A 27,524-nucleotide genomic window follows, 5' to 3' on the forward strand; every position below is an offset into this window, starting at 1 on the left:
TCAGAGATCTTTGGACTCTGCCCTGGGGCAGGCTCACACCCTACTCCAAGCCACAAGAAACCAGCACAGGTTGCCTGGGCAGCCTGAGGCACCTCTGCCGTCTGTGGCTTTCCAGACTCCTCTGAAACAAAAGATTAGAGAAGAATCTTCATCCAGCAGCAGGACACAGCCCTCAACCTTGTCTGTTCCTGCCCAGGAAAGGCCAGGAGGAAGAGGCCACAAAACAAGCCAGCCCTCTCCCCAGTCCCTTGATCTACTCACCGTCAGCATCTGGAGACCCAATGGCCCAAGCCCACTGGCACTGCTACCCCTGGCTTGTTCTCCTCTGTGGTATGTGCACCCCAGCCTCCCCCCGGCAGGCAGCTCTGATCTTTCTCCCCTCAGGAAACTTTGGAGTGAAGGCTAGGACTCCGGTTACCTCTTTTCTCTTTGTCACCCTGTTTTGAAGAAAAGGTCCCCTGCAGAGCCTTCATGATTTGGATCAAGTCTTGCTGGTACCTTTCCACCCCATGACACAATTATTGTGGCACTCATTGGGTTGATGACTTTTTTTTTTTTTATAAAAAGATGACTGCAGTAAGGGCCGTGCAGAAGGGAGACAGGTGGGGCACACACAGCACAGACTGCTAGAGATTTAGAACCCGTGAGCCCTGGAGGACTTGTTGCCCAGAAAGTCACTAAGAGGAATCCTTGAAGGTCCAAGGATGGAGAATTCTTGCTAAACCAACTTAACAGGATTCTTGCTGAAGGCAGGGGTAATCAAGTATCAATGATGGGGTGTGTATGAGAGAGGTATCTGATCTACTTTTGAAGGTGATCAGATATAGAAGGGCGGAGGTTCTCTGTACACTGATTTAGCAGAATTCTTTCTAAGACAGCAAAAGCCTGGTAGGACAGGGCAGGTACAAAGGGTCAGTGTTGAGGTCTTGTCGAGAAAAGAGACCAACGGGAGACTGTTACATCACATCTATGGGGCCCTGTTTGTTTCCAATCAGGTACCCAGTTCAGCTCCCCACGGCTATCCCTGGTCCTGGGGAAATCTATGTGTTCTCTGTCAGGAGTACCTGCTCATTCGTTCAGCATCCTCAGGTGAATGAGGATCTCCTTGGTACCATCCCTGTGCCAGAGAACAGAGGGAGGCGGGGAGATCTTGGTGTTCAGAGGAACGTGGATTGGTTAGGTCTCTCTTCCTATGTCTGCACCTTTAGCAATGCCATTTTGCTAGAGAGCTGCTTCTGCAGAACTGAGGGTTTGTTTTCTTAGATTAATTTCTTAGATTTCCTTTGTGTCTATGAGGCCAAGGCATTCAAGCAGGGCATTCCTGAAGCCACTCCCTGTACTCAGTCCTCCTCGACCTTCAGGGAAATAGGTTCCCTAAGTGCCGAGAGGTGGAAAGAGGGAAACAAGTGTAAGAGGTCCCTGGACTTTCGGGTCAGGAAGGATCTCTAACCCAGGCCTCCTTCACACAGCCCCAGAGCTAAGGGGATACAGCTCAGTGCCTGGCCTACAGTAGGCACTTAAAACCTTTTGTTAAGTGAATATTGGGGTGCTTTCTTAGGATCATACCAAATTTGCTACAGACCCAAACTGGAAACTACATTTTTATATACTGTGACCCTTTTGTGGCATGCCCGCTCCACACCTACACACTTTCCAGGACCATTTCCTATGCTGACCTAGTGAAAAAATAGGAAGGAACCCCCCTATCTTTGGTGGTGCTGAGAACTAAAAGTGAGGGTATTTTAGTTCTTTGAAGTATGCAAATGCTTTACCACTGAGCCAAACTGCCATTGCCACCCTCTGCCCCCTCTTTAGATGGCCTGGGTTCAAAACTCCACCTAAGCACTGATTCACTGTGGAAAAACCTGGACAAATTATGAAACCTACCTGGACCTTGACTTCTTCTATTATAGAAGAGGTATAATCATACATTTCTCAAAGGGTTGTCACAACTATCAAAGGAGATACACTTGTAACCAATTGACAATAAAACTTCATTCTGGGAAATAGAGCATTAGGCAATTTTTTGTTACATGACAACATGGAATGTACTTTAAAAACTCACATGGCACCTGGGGGTGGTGGTGCATACCTTTAATCCCAGCACTTGGGAGGCAGAGACAGGCAGATTTCTGTGAGTTCAAGGCCAGCCTAGTCTACAAAGAGAGTTCCAGGATAGCCAGGACTGTTTCACAGAGAAACCCTGTCCTGAAAAAAACAAACATTGCTGAGCTCATTTTTATTTTGTTTTGTATTAACTTTTGAGATGTGTTCTCATGTAGCTCTGGCTGCCTCCATACTTGCGACACAGCCAAAGGTAGTCTTGAAGTCCTGCCTCTACCTCCCCAGCATTGGTAATACGGGTATACAATGCTATGCTCAGCTGGAAATTACTGAATTCCATATCTGGCACACGGTAGGAGTTCTTGAAACGCTGCTTCACCTTTCCCCGCCAGGTGATGATGTTGGACTAGGATGGATTGCTGCCTTATGTTTAATGGAAGCCTAGAATAGTAAGCAGCGCCCAGGACTGTAAGAAAGGGTGTAAGTGACCCTTGTGTTCAAATAAATTATACGCATACACACATGGAAGCAGAGGTGATTATTTATCAAGGCTCTCTATGGCATTTCAAAGAAAATTTGATTTTACATTTTATTCAATTGCCCCACTTTACTAGACCCTGAAAAGACAATTAAATTAGAAGAGGAAAAAAGATGGAATGAATACAAACCCATTGAAGAGTGGCAATCACTTGTCAATGAGCATGACCCAGGGGTGCCATTCAGTTCAGCCTGATTTGCCATGAAATGCGATTATTTTTAGTCTCAAGTAGAGACTGGCCAGCATGGTGCATTTCAAAGGATACAGGTTGTGCAGGCTGAGGGAAGATGTCCCTGCTCTCTGTGAGAGCTCTCTGGTGCCAAAATAACCCTAGGTTTGTCTCCTGTTTCCTAGCATGTGCCTGGAGTTACCCACAAGCTGGATCCCTTGGAAGAGAAGATGTGAGAAACTGTTCAAGCAACCCTCCGGTGAGGCCTTGGCCATACCCCCACAGACCCCTCCCACCCATCATTTTCTCCATCCCCCCCCCCTCAGTGGCCAGTTGCTGGCCTCTCCTACAGGCTTTCTTCTGAGTTTTGCACTCTGGGGCCCCTGTTTCTTACTAAAGTCCACCAGCAGCAGCTCAGGTATCTAACATACCCAATGCGGGTATTTCATTCCTCAGACCCACTGATTTCCACAGCTTTTCGGCTTCTGCCTTGGCCTGGGGCTGGGGAGCTTCCATGAGGAGGGAGAGAAAGAGGGTGGATGGTGCGAGAGACCTCTAGCTGACTTCTAACTGAGGCTAGGCAGAGGCAAGGAAGGAAATGGAAAGAATAAAAATAGAAATTCTAGAGCAGTGGTTCTCAACCTGAGGGTCACGACCATGGAAAAACATATTTCCGTTGGTCTTAGGGACTGAGATACCACTTGGTAGCAAAATTGCAGGTACGAAGTAGCAACGAAAACGTACGGTTGGAGGTTCCTGAGACCATCGGAAATATGTTTTCCAAAGGTCACGATCCACAGGTTGAGAACCGCCGCCGTTCTAGAGGGAACCTGGGAAGAAGGAAGCACAGAAGGAAAGAGGGAGGGAGCTGGGGAAGCAGAAGATCTAGTTACAAAGCGAAAGAGGGAGGCCAAGGCTGGCAAATGAAAGTCAAAGGGAAGAAAGTGGCCAACTTCGCAACTGGCCTCTAAAGCGATTGTTCCAACAAGAGAGGGTAAAGAACTCCAGGCAGGCGTGGGTTCCAAAGTGTGAGGAAGTGGGCAAGCTCCAGTAGTAGTCTGAGCCCCAGGGGAAACATAGAACATCTGCATGTAATAGCGACTTAGAGGGCCACAAGGGCCAGCAAGTGAATGAGCAAGCCACAACATTTTCATATTCAAACAAATTTGGATCTTCTGTCGAGGAGAAGGCAAAGAAAACAAACAAGAAAAAACGTGGTTTTCATTTGAACGACAAAAGGCCCTCTAAAGAAATATCGGGCTTGAAGAGGATCTTTCTGGAACATGGTGCAAACGCAGGGGTACTATTTGGGGTCAACGGATAACTACTGGAAAAGTAGGGATGCTGGATGAAAAACAGAACACTTGATTTCATTTAAATTTCAGGAGACAATATTTTGATATTAAAGTGTGCTCCAAATGGTGCGTGGAACATACTTATATAAGTATGACCCCTTACTTAACTGAAGGTCAAACCTAACCAGATAGGTGGCTTGTACTTTTTTTCATTAAATCTGGCAACTGGGCTCTCAAGGTATTTCCAAAGGGATTGCCCATAGCCTGTCCTGGAACCAGGGATGAAACCCCTATAGATTTCATCCCCACAACCAGTGAACATTCAGGCCCCTTAATTGTCACGAAGGGTCTTTCTTCAAGCTCTGCAATACCTCCATCTCTACTTAACTTAGGCTTCTTAATTTAGACTAACAAACACTAACAGCTGCCACCCCATCCCCTCTCTGGTTTTGTTTTTGTTTTGAGAAAGGGTTTCACTAGTAGTCTTGGCTGTCCTGGTACTCACTCTGTAAAATAGGCTGGCCTTGAACTCACAGAGATCCACCTGCCTCTGCCTCAGCCACTACACCTGGCTGACCCGTCCTTCTTTTGTTTGTTTGTTTGTTTAGTTTAGCTTTTTCTTGTTGTTGCTTTTGTTTTTCAAGACAGGGTTTCTCTGTGTAGCCCTGGCTGTATTGGAACTCACTCTGTAGACCAGGCTGGCCTCAAACTCAAAGAGATGCAGATGCCTCTGCCTCCCAAGAGCTGGGATTAAAGGTGTGCACCACCACTATTTGGTAACTCCAAGATTTAATATAGCCTAAATACCCCTAAACAGACCCTCAGGAGAAGCTGAGGACTGCCTTAGAGACAAAGTTCTAGGTGTTATTTATTTTAAACAATGCCTATGCTTCAATGTCTTCCTGTTATTGATCAGTTCCTGCCAGTTACTGCAGTCAACACAACAATGAGGCTCGCGGCCCTCCGCCAGCAGATGCAGGCCTGGAATCTCTCTGCCTACATCATCACAGACACAGATGCACACATGGTGAGAACCACCTCTGTTCCCTTTCACCCTCTCCTTCTCCCAGACTTGGACTTGTTGGTCTCTAAGCACAAGCCACAACCAAGAGGCTAGCAAGAGTTGGAAACTGAAGATGGAGAAAGCATTTCCCAGTGAGTAGACTGAGACTGGAAAGCTCACACACACTAGTTTAAGGTCAACTGAAAGAACATACCTCTCTCCATTGGAGGAAAGACAGGGCCTCTAGAAATGACATTATAAAAACAACTTTGGGGCTAGGGAGATGGTGCGCATGCACACACATACACAAAGTGTTGAAAATTAAAACAACTTCAGAAGAGATTTTGACCACTTCCCAGATGACAGCTCCAGAAAGAATGGGCCTGGAAGAATTCTAAGCTTCCTCCTGGTCCAGGCTGTCTTAGACCCTGCTGGGTAGAGCAGCGAAATGGCTCAGAGTCCTAGACTATCAAGCATGGAGAGTAGACTAAGGGGCGAGAACAGACAGAAGCCAAGGTGCCAGTCTGTACATGACCTACTTTCCCCAAATAGCAGGGCAGCCTACCCAGCCTACCCTTTCCCACCAGTAGCCCTGCCTCTAACTGATCTAGCTCCTCACCAGCCCAGCTGGAAGAAAAGGTATGTTCAAGGTCAATGTGTTTGCTTCAATTAATTTCTGACCTGCTGGGGGATGCTTAAGAAGTTTGACTAAGTATCCAAGCTTCTTTCAACAAAAATAACAACGATGTATCTTCAAGGATGAGAAGCAACAAAGCCATCTGCCGGTATCCATAGTCCAAAGGAATGAACGATGTTTCAACTCCCTTATATAAAATGACATAGTGTTTGCATATAATATAGTCATAGCCTTCAGTGTGCTTTAAATCATCTTTAGAAGGCTTATAATACCTAATACAATTAGAATGCTATATAAATGCTACCATACAGTTCCCCTTAGGGAATAATGGCAATAAAAGCATACACTAAATACTGTACCATTTTTCCAATATTTTTCACCAAGGCCAAGATTAACAGAGGCTGCAGATGCAGAATTCGTGGATATGGATGTCTAACTGGCCAATGGTGTATAAAGCCAGATACAGAAGTTCTTTATGGAGTACCCAATGTAGTGTGATAGACTCGGGGAATACCAAAAGGCATGGCCCAAGACCATACTGAATTTGCATTATGGTCATGGCGGTACATTTTGTAGAACAATCTGGTGTGACCAAGTTCAGTGCCACGCTGTGGATTTGACACCCAAGAGACACACTTTTTGAAAGGTGAGGAGGCTAGTATGCTGAAGGAGTCACAAAAGCTTCCTAGAAGAAGTGACTGGTGTGGCAAGATAGGGAAAAACCCAATGCCATTGGGACCTTTCGCTGGGCACGAGGAAAGCTAATGATGCTGTTGTTGACTTCCTAGAGCGAGTATATTGGCAAACATGATGAGAGGCGAGCGTGGATTTCAGGCTTCTCGGGGACTGCAGGTAACAGCTGTTGCCCACTCTCGTCACTTCTGTTGTTAGACCTGACCTGATCATAGGAGACCTAGTATGGTCAGTTCCTCAGCAACCAGGACCACGGGCTGGTGTTCGTTCTCATTCTCCCTCCTGAACCCAGCACGTTTCCCAGGTCAAATATCTGATCCCCCCGTGGCCACACTTCTGCACAGGAGCTGGCCCTCCTGGCTTCCTTCCATCTTCTTCTGCCTCTGCCACAGTCAGGCCCACCGCCAGGCTCCTTGGACCTGGCTTCTGAAGCAATTGTTACTTCCACATCTCTTGACAAGAAACCTGCTCATCCTTTTACACAATAACTCATTTGGGATAAAGTTTTTACTTGAGAGGAGTTTTTTTTTTCAGACAACATCACTCTACAAGGCCAAATGAGACAGAAATATGGACGTTCTTAATGCTGTCTTGTCTCGGGTTCTGCAGGGTCCTCCTATCCTGATCCCTTAACTAAAGGCAGTTTTCTTTGTTGATCCTCACACAGTCTTTCCTGAGCCTCAAGGTGCTCTGCCTCCCCCATTATGAGCCCTTACTCTCTCTACCACAGCTGTACTCGCCTTCCCCCCTCCCCAGCCCTCAGTTAGGCACCTAGTCGGATGTCCTTATCAGCCCCCACCTTTCCGGAGAACACTATGTGCAGCCTTAGCTCCATTGGGCTGGCAGAAACCAACCCAATTCTTTTCCTTACTCAACGTTTTACAGGCCCTCTATAGGGGCCTACAACACAAACCAGAGCTGGTTTGCCCGCAGCGCTCTCTCGGTAGGTTTCCCCCAAGCATGCCTCTTGAACATCTCTTACCTCTGTTCCTCCCAGTGGAGGAGAGAAGCTCATTCTAAAGGTCCCTGTGACAGAGCCGGTACTACACTACACACCCAACAAAGTCATGTCCCTCACTTTCATCTTCGCCCTCACCACTAGACTTCTCCACTCTGCTGCAGGTACTGCTGTGGTGACCATGAGGAAGGCAGCTGTCTGGACCGACAGTCGCTACTGGACTCAGGCCGAGAGGCAGATGGACTGCAACTGGGAACTCCATAGGGAAGGTAGAAGGCCCACATTGATTTGTGCCCCGAGCCCTGGACCCTAGACTAGGTTTGGGGGAAATACAGGTGAGTGGTTGTCTGCAAGGCCTACTTGGCCCCTGTGGGAGGTGCAGGACAAGGGAATCTCTGATCTTTGAGCAAATATAAAGAATGCATGTGGCAGAACAGTCGCGGACAGAAGTCTGGCTATGTGGTCTGATACTGGTCTGGGAAGTGACTTTTGTGCTCCCTCCCATCTTGTAGGTGACATTCCTTCCTGGGTCCTTGCTGAAGTCCCTGCTGAAGGACGAGTGGGTTTTGACCCCTTCCTCATGTCTGTTGGTATGTTTTTTTTCAGTCTCTAGATTTGTGTGAGCTGCCAAGGAGGATGGCTCAGCCTCCTGGGAGGTACACAAACCTATTTGCTTAGAAAGAGGTACAATATGGTCACAGGGTATCTTGAAGTTGTGCCTGTAGAAATATTTTACAACAAAGAAATATTCATGCATCGTGTAATTAAAATATGCCAAAAGAATGAATACAAACTTTACCAAGAAAGCAATGAATGCTGAAAGTCAACCTAGAAGACTTGGAATAATTAAGATCCACTGGGTAAATAAACATGTCTGGATGTCCTTGACCCCAGAATCATCCATGGGTCCTGGGACTCTACCAATTATGATATTTGGGATCTCTTAGAAAACATTTTCTGGAAGGTAGCTTAGAAGGGTAAAAAGTGTAGAGAGGATCTTTGAGAAAAACAGGATCCCATAGAAAATAGTTCCCCAAGTTCTGGGGCCCCAGACAGCTGGACAGCCCGTACCATCAAAGATAGACTTCATGAATAGACACTGAAACATCCAAGCTAACTTCTTTGTTGGCCCATCCAAAGCCCCAAACATTACCTTTCCTCCAGATGGTGACATTCATTTCTAATAAAAATGGTATGTACCTCAAAGGGACTGTCCCCAGTCACTGACTCTTTAAAAAAAAAAACAACAGATTAGGGTTCTTGCCTAGCATCCACAAGGTCTTGGATTTGATCCCTAGTGCTGGAACTGGAAGTGGGGCCGAGAAGGGCAAGATTAGCAAGTTGACAGTGGACAGTATTGAGGTGGAGCAGGACCATTAGGTTTGGGAAGCAGGAAGAGACAGATGGAAGACGCGCTGAGAAGAAGAGCTATGCATTTCAGAGGACCCAGAGCCTAGGACAGGCTTTGGACAGCTCAAGCCATAGGAGCCAAGCAAAGGAGAGGCTGCAGGATTAACTCTGCTTCTATCAGTTTTCCTTGAGTTGTAAACGGACAAGGGGCTAGTGACACCTTCCTGTCTCTGCAGATTTCTGGGAGAATTTTGATCTGGAACTCCAAGGCTCCAAAAGATACCTGGTATCCATTACAACCAACCTTGTGGACCTGGCATGGGGGTCAGAGAGGCCCCCATTGCCAAGCCAACCTATTTATGCCCTGCCAGAAGAATTTACAGGTGATTCTATAAGCCTATTGTCCTCCCCTCCACCCCCGTACAAGGTCCCTCCCAGCATGGGTCCCCAGTGCTGCTGCCTGTGTTTTTCCCTGAAAATATCAGTAACCAAGGCAACAAAGTAATGGTTGACAAACTACCTGAGATACTTGGTTAAAATGTAGAATTTCTTTGTCTCTCTCCTCACAGAGTCCAAAGGTGCTCAGGCTATATTTAGAAAATACAGAAATGAGCAGTATTAGGGTTAGAAGGAAGAGGCGGCAGAAAGGGAGGAAAGGAAAGAGTTGAAGAAAGTTTGACAACAACAACAAAAAACCTTTCTTTTAAAATAAATTGTTTCAGGTTTTATTTTTTATTTGTTCGGTTTTTTTTTTTTGAGACATCAGTAGGTTTTTTTATGTGTATAGATGCCTGCGTGTTGTCTGTGTATCGCGTGCATACAGAGCTTGTGGGGTTCAGAAAAGGGTGTCAGATTCCCTGGGACTGGAGTTACACATGATTGTATGTTGCCGTGTGTTGCTGGAAATCGAATCCTCATCCTCTTGAGAGAACAATCAGTACTCACACTGTTGAGCCCTCTTCAGCCATCACCCCACTCTGCCCCCTCCCCCCCAAAAAAAAACTCCCTTAAGAAACAAGGCTCATGATTTTAGTTTATCTGGTAGTGGGAACTGATGGAGTCATTTGGCCCTTTGCTTCTGGTTCTACTCTAAGGAGAAATTTAGATTTAGGGCATGACTGACTTGGACAGAAGGAACAAATGAGTTCAATGTCAGCCTGCAGCACAGAAGAGGGTTTAGGTTTTGACTGGACCACAAAAGTAGGTTAATTGATCCAGAAAATTCTCACATCTGTAACTATGACCTCATTGGCACTATCTTAATCTGATATAAAAGATCAGTTTGCGTTACGATTTTTGTAAGCAATAACTAAATCCTGGCCAAGGCCAGGGGACTGATTATGAATCAGGATCTTGGTCACTAACTACTTTTTCCTCGTTGGAAATTCTGAATGGGCCAGTGGAGTTGCATTTCTCGTCACATTGGGCAATCTGAGAACCCCCTTTCCACATACAATCCCAGATATTACTTCTGATTTAGAGAGGAGTCAGGAAAGCAGGAGGGGAATTTCAAAATCATGGCTCTGACGAAACAAGCAGAAGCGCTGTCCAACTTCTTTCTGTGTAGCCGTGTACCGGCAGAACCATCTCTGCGCATGCCCTGGCTTAGTTCCAAATGAGCCTGACTAGCTATGAGCATTTGATCATAAAAACCACTCACCTTCCTCAGACATCAAAGACCACCATGGTGCCAGGGAAACGGGAGGATAAAGGGGCTTTGAAAAAAAGGCTCCCAGGGATTGGGACAGAAGTCACATGGATTTTGTCACTTGCCATAAGCTAGGAGATGCTAAGGCATCACTATTCTTCAAGGAAAAGTCACTTGGAGTCAGAGTTCAGCCCAGAAACCAAAGAACAGAGTTAAGTTTCAAGACCCCTAGACAAAAATTATTTTCCTCATTTCCACTACCAAATAAACAACGAAAATCATGGGCCTTTTCTCTTAAGAAAGTTTTTTTCGGGGGGGGGAGCAGAAATGGGGTGATGCCTGAAGAGGACTCAACAGCAAGAGTACTGGTTGCTTTTTCTAGAAGATGTGGAGATTCGAATTCCGGCACCCACAAGGCAACTCACAACCATGTGTAACTCCAGTCCCAGGGAATCTGACACCCTTTTCTGGACCCCACAGGCTCTGTATGCACGTGATACACAGACAACATGCAGACAAAGCATCCATACGCATACACAGTCGTGCTGACTATCATCTGGGTTACTCAAAGTCCCAGCTTTGACACCCAGAGTAGCGCTACTCTGTCCCCACAGGGCTGAGGGCTTTTTCCTCCGTGTGTAGGTTTTAAAGGTGGAGTGGGTAGGCAAAGGCAAAGAGTGGCACATGCAAAGCCAGCCACTCACACACCAGACCATTTATATGTGGTTTTGTTTTCTCAAAATGGATTGTATCTACACATCTTTCTTTTTGTGATTTATGAGTTGCTGGGTGGGGGGTGTTTGGTTTTATTTTGTTTTGGTTTTGAGACAGAGTCTCACTCTGCAGACTGACGCTAAGCTTACTCTGTTGCCTAAACTGGCCTCAAACTCACAGTGATGCTCCTGTCTCAGCCTCCCAAGTGCTAGGATTAGAGTCATGAGCCACAATACCAAGAAATGCTCATGAATTATCATCATAATTTGAAGTGAAAGGAGCCACATCTTGTATGATTCCATTCATATGAAACACCCAGCCTTGGCAACTCCATAGAGACAGAAAACAGATTAGAGTTCCTGGGGCTGGAAAGAGAGGAAATGGGGAGTGACTCCTTAATGGGTACAAGGTTTCCTTTGGGGATGCTGAGAATGTTTGAGAATTAGATACTGGCAACGGTTGCACAATACTCCAAATGGACTGAAAGCCAGCTGAATTGTGTACTTTATGGAGGCTAAAATGATAAATTTTATGTCTGTTTTATCAGACTAAAACAAACCTAAGAAGTATAAATACCCAAAGTTTTTGATTCTAGTTTAACCCATTTACAAAAAATTTTTAATAGCACTGTTATCATGTCTGTATCTGGGCCTAAGCAGGAGTCTTGATGCTTATGACATTCTGCCAATTTTTTCCCAATGCTGTCTAGAGAAAGACTTTATGTGCTTTGGAGAAGACAGACATAGGAGATGAAAAATGAACTCCTAGAACCCAGATAGATGCATACATTCTAGAAAGGACAGTACTGAACAAACTTTGAAGACCACTTAGAAGACTGAAGATGTTAATAGAAGAGTTTAGTATTTGTTCAGATTAGGACTGTGGGCCAGCCCCATCACACAGGCATGAGTTCAAATCTCAGCTCCACCCCTTCAGCAATGAAACTCTGGGCAAGCGCCTTTACCTCTCTGAAGCCTCACTTTTCTTATCTGGAAGATGATACCTGTAAGAATTCAAACGATGCCCAAGAAGACTTTCTGAACGTCGGAGTTGCCACAGGAAAGTCTTCTCTCCCTTTGCCTATCTAGAGCAGTTCTTCTGTTCCTTCTTTATGTTTATTAACAGGTCAAAAAAGCAGTGTGAGACTTAGCTAATGCCCTTCTTCAGCTTTATAAATGTCAATCCACTTGATCTGATTGTAGAAAACCAATTGAGGTAGATACTACTGTTACAATATACCCTCATCCAACAGATGTGCAAAATGAGGCACAGAGGTGTCAAGGAATTTGCCCAAGATCACACCCAGCTACTAAGTAGCAGGACAATTATTGGAGCCTCATCTGGGTCCAAGGTCCACGTCATTAATAATCCAACTGTTTGAAGATAGAATTCTACTGCTTTTGGAAACATAGCAAGCTGGAGTAGTTCAGTCATTGAGAACTGACCCAATGTTCAAGGCCATTGGTTCCATCTCCTCCACCATAAGTTAAAAAAAAAAAGGAAAACTACTACCCTTAGTGTATTTCCCAGGAGCCCTGGGCCAAAGATAAAGTGTGTCACTCATACTTTTTTGGGGGTTCCTTTGCTTCTAGGGAGCACTTGGCAGGAAAAAGTATCCACTGTCCGAAGCTACATGAAGAACCATACCATGGCTCCAACTGCTCTCCTTCTATCAGCACTCGATGAGACAGCCTGTGAGTGGGGATTTAGGAGTGCAAGTGGGTCCTGTAGTCTCAAGCATCCTCCTGGGCCTCGCAGCATACAGTTCTTTCTGAAACAGCAACATATTCACCATATGAGCTCCTCGGTCATGGACCATAGGAACTCAGAGGGGGAAGGGAGCAGCTTCTCAGGGCTGCAGAATAAGGAGGCCAAGGAGCTCCAAGCAAGTGGGGCAAGTCCATGGACCACCCGAGAAATGGACTGAGCAGAACAACACGATGATTCTGTCTCCTTAGGGGGAAGAAAGCCTGCAAAACCACCAGCAGCCCTGGCTGTCATCCGGGCCACTCAAAATCCCAGCTTTGACAGCCAGAGTAACCCTACTCTGTCCCCACGTGACTGAGGGCTTTCTGCTCAGTTCCTATGGTTGGGCTTCACACATTTGGAGGTTGTACTAATATTGCTTGCTGAATGTCACCTATCTACACTTTATGGGGGGAAGAAATCCATAGCTCTCTTCAGCATCTCAAAGATCTCTAAGAAGATTGAGAAGCAACCAGAGGCAAATGCCACAAGCATCTTGTGGCCAAAGCAAACAGTGGAACATAGTTGTCAGAAATGCCTGCCCCCATGAAGAATGGCCTCAAAAAGTCCCATCAATTCTTTGTTCCAGGGCTCTTCAACCTTCGTAGCAGTGACATCCCCTATAACCCCTTCTTCTACTCCTACACGCTGCTCACGGACTCGTCTATCAGGTAGCTTCTTCTCGACTTCCTGTTGTGAATTTCCTCCAACCTCCACTCTATCCGATACCTCTGGCCTCACAACCTTCAGGAGCTCATGAGCCTGGGTACCTGCCACAGAGCAGACTTCTTTGGGAGACCCCCCACTGGCTGTTCTTAACCCCTTGACTTTGCGCTCCCTCTGCTGACTTGCTGGGACCTTTGGAATCAAAGGGCTGATATATGCCTCTGGTTCCTTGTGTTGTCCTTGGTAGGGAGGCACTCAGGACCCTCCCCATCTTCCTTCTCCACCCAGGTTGTTTGTCAACAAGAGTCGCCTTAGCCTCGAGACCCTACAATACCTGAATACAAACTGCACATCCTCCATGTGTGTACAGCTGGAGGACTACAGTCAAGTTCGTGACAGTGTGAAAGCCTATGCCTCAGGCGATGTGATGATCTTGATTAGTATCGAATATACTAACTATGGGCTCTATGAAGTCATACCCAAGGTAGGTTTGCCAGTCACTGGCCTCCTTCTGTTCTAGGCATGGCAACTGTCAACTTAAAATGGGGTCCCTCAGCCATTGGGCCAGCTAGCCAGTCAGCAAATGTGCGCGGCATACCCTTGTAGGCCTCACTGACAGAAGGCTGAGGAAGAGGAGGGCGATGAGGAGGCAGGGGTGTCTGTCCGCAGAGCCTGTACAGCTGCAGAAGGTAGACAAAGGACAGCCTGATCTAGAAGAAGCTTTAGACTCAGCCAAACTTGATACTACCCGGAGCTTTTTTCCTAAGCGGCCATGCAGAGACCTTAGATAAGTGGCTCATTCAGCCCAGATCTCTGTTTCTTTAAAAATAGCCATGGAGTTGAGCACTTGTGGGAGTTGCTGTGTGCATTCAAGGAGATAGTACTTGTGTCGTCCAGGACTGACATAGTACGTGCTTGGGATCTGGTAACCACTCTGATACATACAATGCACTTCCGCTGCTAGAACAATCCTTGAACTGCAGCATGCCTGCTGGTACCAGGACAGTATTCATCAAGGAAACCTACATGTGAAAGATGAGGGAAGACCTACATAGCCACAAAGTAGCCCAAGGAGAGGGCAAGGCCATGAAAGACATTAGCTTGTCTCACAGGCTTGCCCCAGCTGGCTCCTCTCTGTCCCTTGGAAACACTGCTTATCCCAGGTGGTGCTTCTAGTCCATCTTTTGGCCCTTGCTTCCAACAGGAGAAAGTCGTGATAAACATGTACACCCCAGTAATGGGAATAAAGGCTGTGAAGAACAGCAAGGAGCAGGCTCTCCTGAAGGCCAGTCATGTAAGTATCCATGGCATGGGCCTTTTGGGAGGTCTGTCTGATGGGTTAACCTTCCAGAGAAAAGCCTCTCAGTGAAAGCAAGGAGCACCCAACAAATATCTATATATATATATATCTATATAGATGTGCTGATATTAAATGTGGTGACGCGCATTGCTTTGAACACTGCCTGTGCTAAATCAGTGCTAGCTGTAATGATTTCCTGCCTGGCAAGAGGATAGCTCACTTTTCAGAATGCTCTTAACGTTAGGATCAAAGCCCTCATTTTGAAAGATTTTTTCTTAAGGAAAAATTTTAACATACACTACAGTAGAGAAAATAGCCTAAGAGTCCCCATTACCCAGCTTCAACAACCATCAAATCCTGCCCAGCGCTGTTTCATCTGTAAACACCCCTCTCCCGTGCATCACCCTCCCCTCCCACCCCTTGCTGCTGGATTATTTTAAAACAAATCCCACATATCCTATCTTTGCGGCAGCCAGCGCTTCAGTAAGTATTTCTAAAGATAAGAACGCTTTTAAAAACATGAGCACACTCTGATTAGATATAAACATTAACGAGAATCCTTCCCTATCCAGTAGCCAGTGAAATTGTCCTGGTTTAAAGCCCTCAATCCCCAGGCAGCTATCTGATCTTCTTCCCTGAGTGAGGAGACAGCCACCGTGGCCCGCTTCAGTCACTGTTGTGTTTCCTGCTTCAGGTGCGGGATGCTGTGGTTGTGATCCAGTACTTGGTCTGGTTGGAGAAGAACGTGCCCAAAGGCACGGTGGATGAGTTTTCTGGGGCAGAATACATTGATGACTTGCGACGGTACAGGACTTATTATCTTTTGGTGCACGGGGGTAGGGAAGTGAGGAGTAATTAGTCCCCTTTGGAGGAAGAAAGATCCTGCTTGTATTTGGAAGTGAGATTGACAGGTTCATGGGTGGTCTGGGAGCTGTGCAGGGGGTGTTGGAAGACATTTCCCAGCCCTGCTGAAAGCGGGACAACCCAACAGCACCCCCTAGCGACTGCCTCAGACGCAGCTTGCTCGTCCTACGAAAGGCTGGCCTGGAGGGGGCAGGGCTGGAGCTCTTGGGAGCTTCGAGTAAGGAGAAGGCTTCCTGAGGTAGCTTGTGGTACCATCTAGGTTTGAGGCACAAGACATAGCACACGGATAGGATGTTTTTCACATACAGGGAACTACCTCTTTCGTAAGTAAAATGGAGGCAGAGGGCCAAGAATTGGTATCCATGATTTTTCTCTTCCCTGCACTTGAATGTTCTCTCTGTGTCGCAGGACAGAGCTTGGAGTCAGATGGAGTCAGGCTGTGATGAAGGGAGCTGGGTCTTCTTTTGCTGTATAAGCTATCCCAATCACAGCTTAGGCCCAGGATCATTCTCTGCTCATTCTTCACATTGCCCTGCCTAGGAAAGAAAACTTCTCCTCTGGACCCAGTTTTGAAACCATCTCTGCTAGTGGCCTGAATGCTGCCCTGGCCCATTACAGGTACTTGAGAACAAAGAATTTTCTAGAGTACTTGTGAGCAGGGGTCGTGATTGTGAGCACAGAGAGACTGGGGTGGGAAGGAGGTACTCTGACCTCTGGGTCAACACTTAGGGTTTGGGGGCTTCAGGACTGTGGGTGGTCAAGGAAGGAACTGCTTCGGTGTTCGGAATCTCCTTAAATTTAAAAGGCCGGAGTGTGACTTTTGTCCCTAAAAGGCTGGGACTTGGGAAGGGCCAGTGCTCTGAGGTCTTTAAGGTTTAAGGAAAGCATACATGCTGCTAGGAGCTTTTTTGCTTTCTTTCTTTTTGTGAGTTATTTCTGTTATCCCTTTGTCTGAGATAGTTTTATTGCTTTTTGTTTTGAGACAAGGTCTAACGTAGCCCAGGCTAGCCTCAAACTCTCTATGTAGTCAAGATTGGATCTTACCACCTGGTCTTCCTGCCTCTGTCTCTTTAAGTGCTGGATTGCAGGTGTACACCGCCACTACTAGCTGGAGGCGGGGTTTTGCTTTGTAGCTCAGGCTGGCCAGTAACTTATAATCCTCCTGGGTGACCTCTGTGATTGCAGCCATGATTAATACCACATAAGACCCCACAGAAAAAGGCCTGTCCACTTAACTTCCACCAACCATAGTGAGTCCAAAAGATTAAATTAGTCTGAATACTTGGTCCCATAGAAAGCAAACCATGGTAGGCCTGCCTGATTAAAGCATGGAGGGCCAAGGTGACCAGATGCATCAGGTGGGCCTGGGCATGACAGAAAAGGGGTCAGATACCCTCTAGAGAAAGACCTAGCGTGCCTGCGAATTCCCTTCCCTGCTGCTGTCTCCCAAGCTTTGCCCATGGAAGCCAGAGAGTGGCAGAGTAGGCATACCTCAGTCCTCTAAAACACTGCTCTCCAATCCTATCGTTGAAGTTCCCTCTCTTCCTGTGCCCTTGCTCCTTGGGGCCCTCTTGGATACATCAAGAAGTTAGAGAGAAAGAGAGCTCAGGCCCAGCACCTCTCTGCTTTGCTGAGGGCCTTCTGCAAGTCTCTTGCCTCTGTTGGGCTTGTTCTATTGTGAACAGAGATGGCGGAGCCACATAGCCTCTGAGACCCTTAGCTCTCGGTCCCTGGGGACCCAGGACTTGCTTGACCACTTGCTGGACAAATAAATGTGGTTGAGGACAGCAGCTGCATTCGGAGCCAAGTGCTTTCCCGGGGTCCTTTGGGAGACAGTTATTTCCCCAGAGCAGAGAGCCTGGAGGCTAACTCCCAAGTGGGGAAGGAGTTCTTCTGTTTCTCCTAATTCCCCATCCTTGCGTTCACCCTGTTTGTCCAGTGCAGCGTTCAGATTCTCCCCTCTCAGTGTTCATTCTCATCCCCAGCCCAACCAAAGAGGTGAACCACAAGCTGTCCTCAGATGAGATGTATCTGGTGGATTCTGGAGGGCAATACTGGTACGTACACTCCATTATACCTGGCTCTCAACTCAGACATCCTGGGCTTCCAGGGGCTGCCTAAAGCTGGCTTTTCTGCGCCATAGGTCTTCATTTGATTAAAAACATGGACCTGCATTGAATGAGACCTGAGCAACCTCCTCACATCCCCCCTGGGGGTGTCTGCACAGTAGAAAATACACAGAGATCAGAATAATGGGGGCACTCATGCAGCACCTGTGTGGGAATTAGCAAAAGACTCTACTTGCTTAAGTCCTTTTTGTTTCAAGTCGGCAAACCAGTTGCGCAAATCTGCCTGGCTGCACCGACATGAATATCCATTTTCTCACCCACTCATGCAAGTCCGAGACTCAGCCTGCATCAGGGTCATTGGCTCCATCCCATTCCCAGTGGCAACATGAGTGGCCATCTGAGGTTGGAGATGGAGGTCGATGACAGAAGTAAACCCTTTAGCTGTGATTCTCTTGTCCACCGTCAACCTATACAGTTCGATGTGGTGGTCATACTGAATAAGCTACGTTTCCCTTCAAAATGTGTGGCTAAGCACTCGATTGCATCGGGTTTCTACCTTGTGGGAAGAACGAATGCACTGAGGACGGAGGCTCTTGTTTATCACACAGCTCTTGGGGAGCCAGCTCGCCATGTGCTCAGCGTAGCAGCCCGTATTTATCTCTAGTTTGATGCTGTGTGAACTTGAGGTGGCCGCAAAGAGGAAGTAAATTTGTGGGGGCGTATTGGGTTGGCGCATGCTCGGAAGAGGGTAAGGTAGGGAAATAGTCACCTCACTTCCTCTTCTCTCCTGAGGAAGAAGCTCCCCCACGCCCCATGACCTATTCTCAAGAAACCCCAGAGCCCTGGGATGGGTATGCTTAGCGGCAGCCTGGGGAAAGCACTAGAACTAGTGATTGGAAGTTGGACCTGCTAGCTCTGGCTTCACTTCTATGGAATTCCGAGCCATGTTCATAGCAAAGAGCATCTTGGGAGGCATCAGCATTTTCCCCAGCCTGGCTTTACCAAATCTTGGAAAGGGAGATGGTCTCACAGCTTAATGACTAAAGTGAGGTCATCTTTACTAAGGAGACCGGCTCAGCTGTCCTCTGGAGAGTGGCAGAAGTGTCCTAGAGATGACAAATGGCAGTGATCGTGGGAGTGTTAGGATAATGTCTCTTCTCTGAACCTCAGTCTCCCCATCTGTAATTTATAAAAAAAAAAAAGAGAGAGAGAGCGCGCTAAAGAACATAGATCTTTTACCTTACGAACTCTGCTAAGTCTCTTTGGTGCATGGATGCTGAGGTATGATTCTGATGGTGGTGCCTATTCTCCCTCCCCACTCTCTTCCAGCCAGCCTTCTTGCTTTCCAACATGATCTTACTGTGCGACCCAGGCTGGCTTTCCATTGCAGCCTTCCTACCTCAACCTCCTGTATGCTGGGATTACTAGCATGTACCACCGATTCTGGTTCTCTATCTTCCTTTTGCTTCCCACCATGTCCTATTCCAGCCCGAGCCCTCAAACCCCAGTAGAAACTACACGGGAAGCACGTGACCCTTGCCCCTCCTCATGAGTGCTCAGTAGAATCGGATGTGTTAGTTCCCTTTCTCCACAGGGATGGGACCACAGATATCACCAGAACAGTACATTGGGGAACCCCTACTGCCTTCCAAAAGGTAAGTACTGGATCCCAATTTCTCTCTACAGTTTCCCCCAAGTGATCACTTCAAGAGCCTTTTCAAATTGAGGGAGTAAAACTGAGGCTCAGAGAGGTTATGTAATTTGTCCAAGGTCACACAACAAGTTCTAGAAAAGCTGGTGCAAAGTTGGGGCCACCACCAAGTTCTCAGGCCATACATATCTTCTTGTCATGTTAATTCATGAGTGTACAGATGTTGGCTGGCTGTGTGTTTAGCCTGCACTCTCCAAAAGGGCAGGAAAGCTATCTCTAATGGAGGAAAATGGCGGAGGACCCCTCGGAGGAGCTAGAGCAGGTCTGAAAACAGCTGTGGAACCTGGGACAGTGGCTGGGGCGGATGGGCCAGGGAGCTGCTTACCTGCAGCCAGCAGGCTGGGAACAGAGAGGAGGAAGGCCTGTTGCACATGCCGCCAGTAGCTCATCGTCTAGCGTGTTGAAGAGTCTGCTTCTTCAGAGCCCTAGATGGCAAGCCATTGTGGGAGTATGGGGAAAGGAAGTGACCACATGGCCACTAGTAGTGACCAGAACAGGTCACCATAGCCCATCTGTCTCCCCCAACAGGAAGCCTACCCTGTCACATGATCAGGCCCAACCCAACCTTTAGGCCTTAGGAAAACTAAGGAAAGTTGCTTAGACTTGGTGGTACATACTGGGGAGGTAGAGAGACAGGAAAAATTGACTGTTCAAAGCCAACCTTGGCTACATAGAATATTGAAAGTATCCTGTGAGGGATACAGGAGTAACCAGGCTAACTGCTTGAGCATTTGCCCATTGCCATATACTCATTGTCAGCCTCCTTCATCCTACAGCTTCAGGAACCGGGTACCATTAGCATACTATTAAATATGCGGAGACGAAGGTACAAAGAAGAGAGAGCCAGACACAATGGTGCATGCCCTTAATCCCAGCACTCCAGAGACAGATGCAGACAGATTTCTGAGTTCGAGGCCAGCCTGGTCAACAGAGCGAGTTCCAGGACAGCCAGAGCTGAACAGAGAAACCCTATCTCAAAGGAGAGAGAGAGAGAGAGAGAGAGAGAGAGAGAGAGAGAGAGAGAGAGAGAGAAAGAGAAGAGAGAGTCTATGAGTGGCCAAGCCATAATTCCAGACTTGATGAAACAGACCTGCCTGCCACCCACTCAGTCACTCCCTCTCTGAGCATGTCTTCAGCACATGGGAATGACTCCGTACATCAGCCTAAGAGAAACATATGGAGTTGGCCCCAGCTTTGGGAACACCTTCCTCCCTCACCTTCCTTTTGGTCATCTTCCAAAATCTGGGTGACTACACAAGAGAATGTCTCCTGTTCCTGGGCCTGGGCCTCCATTCTCACCTGCTCCCAGACCAAGCAGCTGGGAGCTCCCTGGCTCCTCCTCTCGTCCTCCACAGCACCTCTTCCTGCTCTCTCCTCACCAGGAGGCATATACACGTGTGCTGATGGGAAACATAGATCTGTCCAGAATCATCTTTCCTGCTAATACACCAGGTAGGTTTCAGAAACCAGACTGGACCCCAGACCCTCCAGGCAGGCCCTGAGTTTATGGGATTCAGATGGCTACCCTAGGAGGCTATGGAACACCCCATCCCTCCCACATAAATGAGAAAATCTAGCCAAGAGAGAGGACTTACCCAGGGTCCTTCATAGGATTAGTGGGAGCACTGGGCCTAGCACCCAGGCCTCCTGCCTCTTAATCCAGTGCTGTCACTCAGAGGCAGGGGAAGTCAGGGTGAGCTTCAGGAATCATATCCAGTTCTTGGAGGAAGTCGTAAGTGCTCAGGCCTAACTCATGAGGAGACATATCAGTAGACAGTCAGTCCAGGTGATGAGTTCAGTGTACAGAGTGCTAGAGATAGTGAGGGGTCAGGCTGGGCTGCTCTGGAGACACTGGCTTCATCCATCAGCCCTTCTCCATCCCACCTCAGTGTCCTCTCCAGAGCCCTTTTCCTCAGGTACCACCCTAGAAGTTGAGTAGGAAAGGCCACGGTGGACAGTCTAAGGTCCAACCAATAGTCCAGAAGCAACCTCTTTTCTCTTTCAGGGAGAATATTGGACGCTTTAGCTCGAAAAGCCTTGTGGGAAGTTGGTCTCAATTATGGTCATGGGACAGGTCATGGCATTGGCAACTTCCTTTGTGTGCATGAGTGTAAGTATCTTCTCAGCTATACTTGATTGGATCATTTCCTAGGAGATAGAGCCTTCCATAGCATGGAAATTACCAACCCAACAGAGATGCATGACCCACCCATGTCACCCTGGTGGGAATGATGCTCCAAAGGCTAAATGAAGAATATTGCCTATGGACATTCCAGAGAGAGAACCAAGGTCTGCTGACTAAATGGCATATACCCCAGGGAAATAAAAGGCCAAGCCTATCTGGAATATGCCAGTTCCAAATGTGACAAGTGCTTCCAGACGTACCCAGGAAGCCTCCCTCCAGTTACCTGTTCTCCCCAGCACCTGCTCACTTCCAAGCTGGTGACACATAGAGCTGAAACCATATTTCTATCTTCCTTCCCAGGGCCAGTGGGATTCCAGTCTAACAACATCAACATGAACAAGGGCATGTTCACTTCCATTGGTACGGTTCTCGAGTCCTCCCACCCCACTACCCCATCCCAGAGTGAAGCAATTTGGGGGAATGAAGTTCATATGCACCCATCTTTAGGGACCACGCGCTGAGCATAAGCTTAGCCCCAGCTCTATCGCTACTTTCTTTCCTAAATCTAGACCCAAATGGCTATCACATCTTTACTCCAAGCTTGCTCTGCCCCATACCCTTGGTTTAGACCATGTTATGCAACACAAAGCTGTCCCTGAACTCATCCTATAGCCAAAGCTGGCCTTAAGTTCCTGATCTCTTATTTCCACTTCTCCCAGTACTAGGATTACAAGCATGTGTCACCCCTTCTGGATTTTCATAATTCTCTTTTTGTCCTTGGGAAATGGCTTCCTGGTATACCCCCATACTATGGGGCTGTCCATCAAGTGCTGGAGTGGTAGGACAAGGTCCCACACAGTGGGATCTTTGGTCTTTCCTGTTAGATGACAAGGGAGGGAGGGTGAGACCAAGTTATACCTGAGATGATCTGAGGCCCAGCATCTAACACATTGTGGGACTGACAGAGCCAAAGCCACGGGCAACCAGGCCACCAGGCTCTGCAGTTACTTGAAAATTGGTGCAGGCAACCTGGGCGTGGGTCCCTCTCACCCATTGCTTAATGTCATTAGCATCTCTGTGTGTCTCTCTCAGAACCTGGATACTACCAGGATGGGGAGTTTGGAATCCGTCTTGAAGATGTGGCTCTTGTGGTAGAAGCAAAGACCAAGGTAAAGTGCCATGGGCCAGACACATATGGACAGCTTGTCTCTGGGAGTGATGGAGAGGAATGGGAATAAGGAAGGCCAAAGGAGAAGGGCATTTGATGTACAAGTATGAATCTATCTAAAGTCTTTCTTGGCTCCTTAAGAATTCTATAAATCTGCTTCTCAGGCTGCACATTGGAATCATCTGGGAATCTGTTTTTTTGTCTTTTTAGATATCAGTGCCAGGCCTCACTCCAGACCAAGCGAATCAGTATCCCTGTCCTAAATCACTGGCTCTCAGTGCACATAATAATCACCAGGGGAGCTTGTTAGAAATAAGGATTTGATATTATAGCAACTAACAAGATGAAATACCTGGATATAAACTTTAAAAGACTTACACAGAGAAACTCTGCTAAGGGACATAAAAAAGATTTAAGTAAATGGCGCTCTCTGGGAAGCAGTCTTGATATTATGAACATACCATTCTCCCTAAATTAATCTATAAATCCAAGACAACCTCGATTTCAGTGTTAAGTGGATAGTTTTGTGACTTCACAAGTAGAGTTTATTTGTGAAAATAAATATGCAAAATAGCTAGGTAGCTAGGGGAAAAACTGAAAGCTTGAGGAGCAATAAGGCAAACTAGCCCTGCCCAATCCTACCATAAACTAACCCGACAAAAACAAGTTGGGGCTGGAGATGAAACAGACAGCAGGAATAATGAAACAAAACAGCCAGCCCAGAAATAAACCTCTAATTCACATAAACATGGAGCGTTAGTTGATGCTTCACCACGGGAGGGAAGAGAGAAATCACTCCACAAATAGGCAAGGGAATAAGTGATTGATCATTGTGGAGAGTAAACAAAATAACATCATGGTTATAGCAAATAAAACCCCAGATGGACCAAAGAGGTTTTGTTATCACACAGCCATTGCATGAAATCGGAGGTATCATGTACTTTGATCAGCTCCCTCCTCCTGCTTGCTGCCAGATGAACTGAAGTCTTATGGTGAACAATAGAATCACTAAGGCCCAGAAGGAAACCTATGTGAATTCACTTATAATCCTGAGTGGAAAAGGATCTTTCTTTAAAAGACCCAGAAGTGATTGGGGGGAAAGGTTCATAGCTAAGTTAAATAGAAAATGTCTGTATGAAAATCATAGCATAACCAAAATCAAAAGTCCTGTTTCGAGTATAATATGTGCAACAAAGAAAAGATAAATATCCTTAATTTTACTGTGAACTCCTACAAGATCAAAACTGGGTGGCAAGGGCAACGGACACGAAGAGACACTTCAACAAAACAAACAACAATCTAATGCATGTGAAAAGATGCCCAACTGCATCTTTAAATGTGTATAAATCTAAGCAGCAATAGAATAGCATATCATTCCCCTGGGTATACTACTAAGTAAAAGAGGAGGAAGGAACAAAGAAGTATTGTATGGTAGGATCCAAATTGTGTGACTCCTTAAAACTTGCATTTAAGTTACATACAATCACCAGGTTAGTAGAAATTAGAGGCTTTGATAATACCCAGTGCTGGTGAGTATGTGGTACAATGAACACCCTCATTCTCTGTTGAGAGTATATGTTGGTGCAAACTTGGTGGAGGATAGTGTAACGATATCTGTCAAAATGCCCATCAATGTTTCTGTGCCTGTGTCTCAGCTGTCCCTCCACCAGATATGAAACATCTAGATATAGTCCCAAAAGTTCATCAAGATGTTTATATATATCTCCCAAACCCATGACTGGTTAAGTAAATCAGGATATATCCCCATACTTAAGACTTTTATACATCCATTTTTTAAAAAAATGAAGTAGATCTTAGGGCTGGAGAGATGACTTAGCAGTTAAGAGTATTTGCTGCTACAATAGAGTGCCCAGGCTCAGTTCCCAGCATCCATATGGACGTTCATAACCATCTGGGATTCTAGTTCCTTGGGCTCTTATATCCTCTTCTGGCATCTGTGGGCACTGTGATGTGACTCGGTTATAGTCCTGGGTTTGATCCTCAGTGCCAAATGAATTGGACCTTCTGGCTGGCACATTCCTACTATCCTACTAAGGAGTTAGAGGGAGAAGGATCAAAAGTTCAAGGTCAGATTCTGCTATGCTATGTAGTGAGTTTGAAGACAGCCTAGGCAAGAGGAGACCCTATCTAGAAAGATGGGAGGAGAGAGAAAGAGGTAGGTAGATAGATACCAAGTAACAGTAATAGATTGTTTAAACATTTAAACATAGGTTCCAAGGCCCTTAGAGATTCTACCTCCAGTGGGTGTTGGAAGTTGTCCTTGCAACCCAAATATTTAATGTGCTCCCTGTACACTGGTGATGCCCACAGTTTGAGAATCAGACAAGAGTCTAATCTAAATTTCAAGAACCAGGAAGGAAACAGTGAAGCAGGGTGCTGAGTAGTGGACAAGAGGACTAGCCAAGGGAAGGGACTCTGGAAGGCTCAAACCAAGCTGCAGTCTCCCAAGTTGGCAAGGATCAGTTTCCTGCACCCCTGGCTTCTGAGTGCAGTGTTCCCTTGCTGTCGTCAGCCGGTCTTTCAAGCATCCTGATTTCTGGCTTGCTCACCTTCTCTATGGACTTTCAGTACCCAGGGGCCTACCTGACTTTTGAAGTGGTGTCCTTTGTACCCTATGACCGAAACCTCATCGATGTCAGCCTGCTATCCCCGGAGCACGTAAGTGTCGTTAGTGCTGCTTGATCTTCAGGCAGCTGTCTAGGCCTTTCTTGCCTCTCTTCTCCCTACTCCAAGGACTTCTGCCCTTTGCCAGGAAGATCTACATTGTGGCACCTTAGATACACACTGGGGGCATATCTTCTCAGCCTGTCGGAGATCCCAAACCTTCTAGGACCTTCTAGTCAGATCAGCATGCCCCAACTCAGTAAACCCCTAGGGACCCTGGGACTGGGCTTTTGAGCTCTGCCACCAAAAGGCATAGAATGATATTCAGTTCCTTCACCACTCTGGGCCCCTGCCTCCTCTTTTGTAAAATGGGGATAACTACTCTCCTTCCTTTCTACTCCCGTGCCAGGCAAGAGCATCACTGTACTATTAAGTAATCGCCATGGAGCACAGTCTCTGGAAAGCTCCAGAAAAATAGCAAAGGCCTTAAAAGTGGTCGGGACCCTAGTCCATCTGGTACCATAGCAGGGGACCAGATGGTACCAAGGCCTCATCTCTTGGCAGCTTAGCTCAAACCCACTTCCCTTTGCAGCTCCAGTACCTGAATCGCTATTACCAGACCATTCGTGAGAAGGTTGGCCCAGAACTGCAGCGTCGCCAGCTGCTGGAGGAGCTTGCATGGCTGGAGGAGCACACAAAACCCCTATCAGCCATGGCCCCACGTACCACCTCCTTGGCCTCTTTGTGGGTAGCCTCCACTCTTGCCATCCTCAGCTGGAGTAACTAGAGGCCCTCGGTTCTCCTACCGACTGTTCACTTAAGTTTAGGATTCGTTTGCTCTTGCTTAGCTATCCTTCCTCTGTGCCACGCGTGCCCCAAGAGCCCCCAAGGCTCATCACCTTGAAGTCACTATCCTAAGCTTTCTCCAGAGCCAAACCCCTGGCAGCTTTACTTTCTCCCAGATGGGCAAGCCTCATCGTGGACTCCCCACCCCTGGGCCCCAGGATAGCCTGCTACAGTGAGTCCCTGTCTCCCAAAGCTAAGGACCCTACAAACTAATGCCCCTATTCACAGGGATCCCTGGCCCAGAGGGGCCCATCCTATCCCCACCTGCTAGAGAGGGCCAGAGCTGTTCCCACCCACACTGACTCTAGACTTTTTAGGAGTGCCTCTGGCCACCTTTCTTTCCCTCCAGCCTTAAAGTGGCCTCCTGGCTAGAGACTGTAGAATTAATATGGGGACTCACAGCTGCCCGCTATCCCTACAGAAGGAGGTGGCTGGGTGTTCTGGTTGCAGACTGCCGCTTTAGCACGAGAGAGAACAGATAAGCGGAAGTCATCCGTGGCCTGGACCTGGAGACCTCAGTCGGGAACGTGCATCACTCCTTGCCCCACATGTGAACCCACAGCTCCTAAACCACCAATGTGCTCCTTGACAAGTGACCGCATAGGGACGCAAGGGATAGGACTTTGACTGTGAAGTAAGCAAGCTGGACAAAGGTGCTCTGTGATGTGGGGATCAACCTGGGCAGCCACACTATCCCAGACACCTCTGGCACTCAGTGGGCATTTTAATCTTCTAAGGTGTCACCACCACGACCATGCTATTAAAGCCTCCCGTGTCTTTGAAGCACTCCTAACCCTGTGTGGGCAGACTTTGATTTCCCCATTTTATAAACAGGAGGCGTGGCCCGCCTGAAGAGACTCAGCACTTGGTTAGGAGATGGGGTTATGAGATGGCGGGGCCAGATGGGCTGGTGTTCCAGTTCCTTTAGCCATCAGCACCGTGCCTGGACTCTTAGCCAGCATCTCAGCCACTGCTTCATTTTCTGAAGCCACTGCCATCAGGGTCTTCTCTGGCCTGGCCCTGACTAGCCGTTAGCCACCTGGGCTCACATCCTGCTAGATGCTTAAAACAACTTTGCAAAGATGCCTGCCTCTGGTTTTGCATTGTGTTTGCTGTTGCTGTGTTGGAGGAGGCTGCTGGTACCTGTGGCTTTTGTGGTGGGAGAGGAAGAGAAGAGGCTAAGGTGGGGGCAGGGATGTGAGGCTCCCACAGTCTCAGTAGGGAAACACGTGGGCTTGAGAATGTGCTCGTGAGCATGCGTGCTAGTGTGTGTGTGTGTGTGCGTGCTTCTGCTCGTGTGCATGCGCTCTGTGCCCAGCCAGCTACCTCCAACCT

The 27,524-nt window shown here is 47.3% G+C and overlaps 1 protein-coding gene across 1 annotated transcript; it reads left to right on the forward strand.

The window, feature by feature from the left end:
• Xpnpep2 (X-prolyl aminopeptidase 2) lies at nt 1–26,982 on the forward strand. Its single transcript, XM_048439271.3, has 21 exons — nt 1–330; nt 2,957–3,030; nt 4,983–5,093; nt 6,495–6,558; nt 7,522–7,626; nt 7,870–7,947; nt 8,944–9,090; nt 12,662–12,763; nt 13,405–13,486; nt 13,770–13,965; nt 14,686–14,775; nt 15,476–15,585; nt 16,186–16,263; nt 17,631–17,702; nt 19,309–19,369; nt 20,808–20,877; nt 21,431–21,535; nt 21,911–21,970; nt 22,643–22,719; nt 25,308–25,397; nt 25,936–26,982. The coding sequence occupies exons 1-21, from the start codon at nt 282–284 to the stop codon at nt 26,128–26,130; spliced, it is 2,016 nt and encodes a 671-aa protein (XP_048295228.3). The 5' UTR covers nt 1–281; the 3' UTR covers nt 26,131–26,982.
• Nucleotides 26,983–27,524: the final 542 nt, after the last annotated feature.

The sequence above is a fragment of the Myodes glareolus genome, chromosome X (assembly GCF_982192425.1).
Source record: "Myodes glareolus chromosome X, mMyoGla1.1, whole genome shotgun sequence".
Taxonomy (NCBI): domain Eukaryota; kingdom Metazoa; phylum Chordata; class Mammalia; order Rodentia; family Cricetidae; genus Myodes; species Myodes glareolus.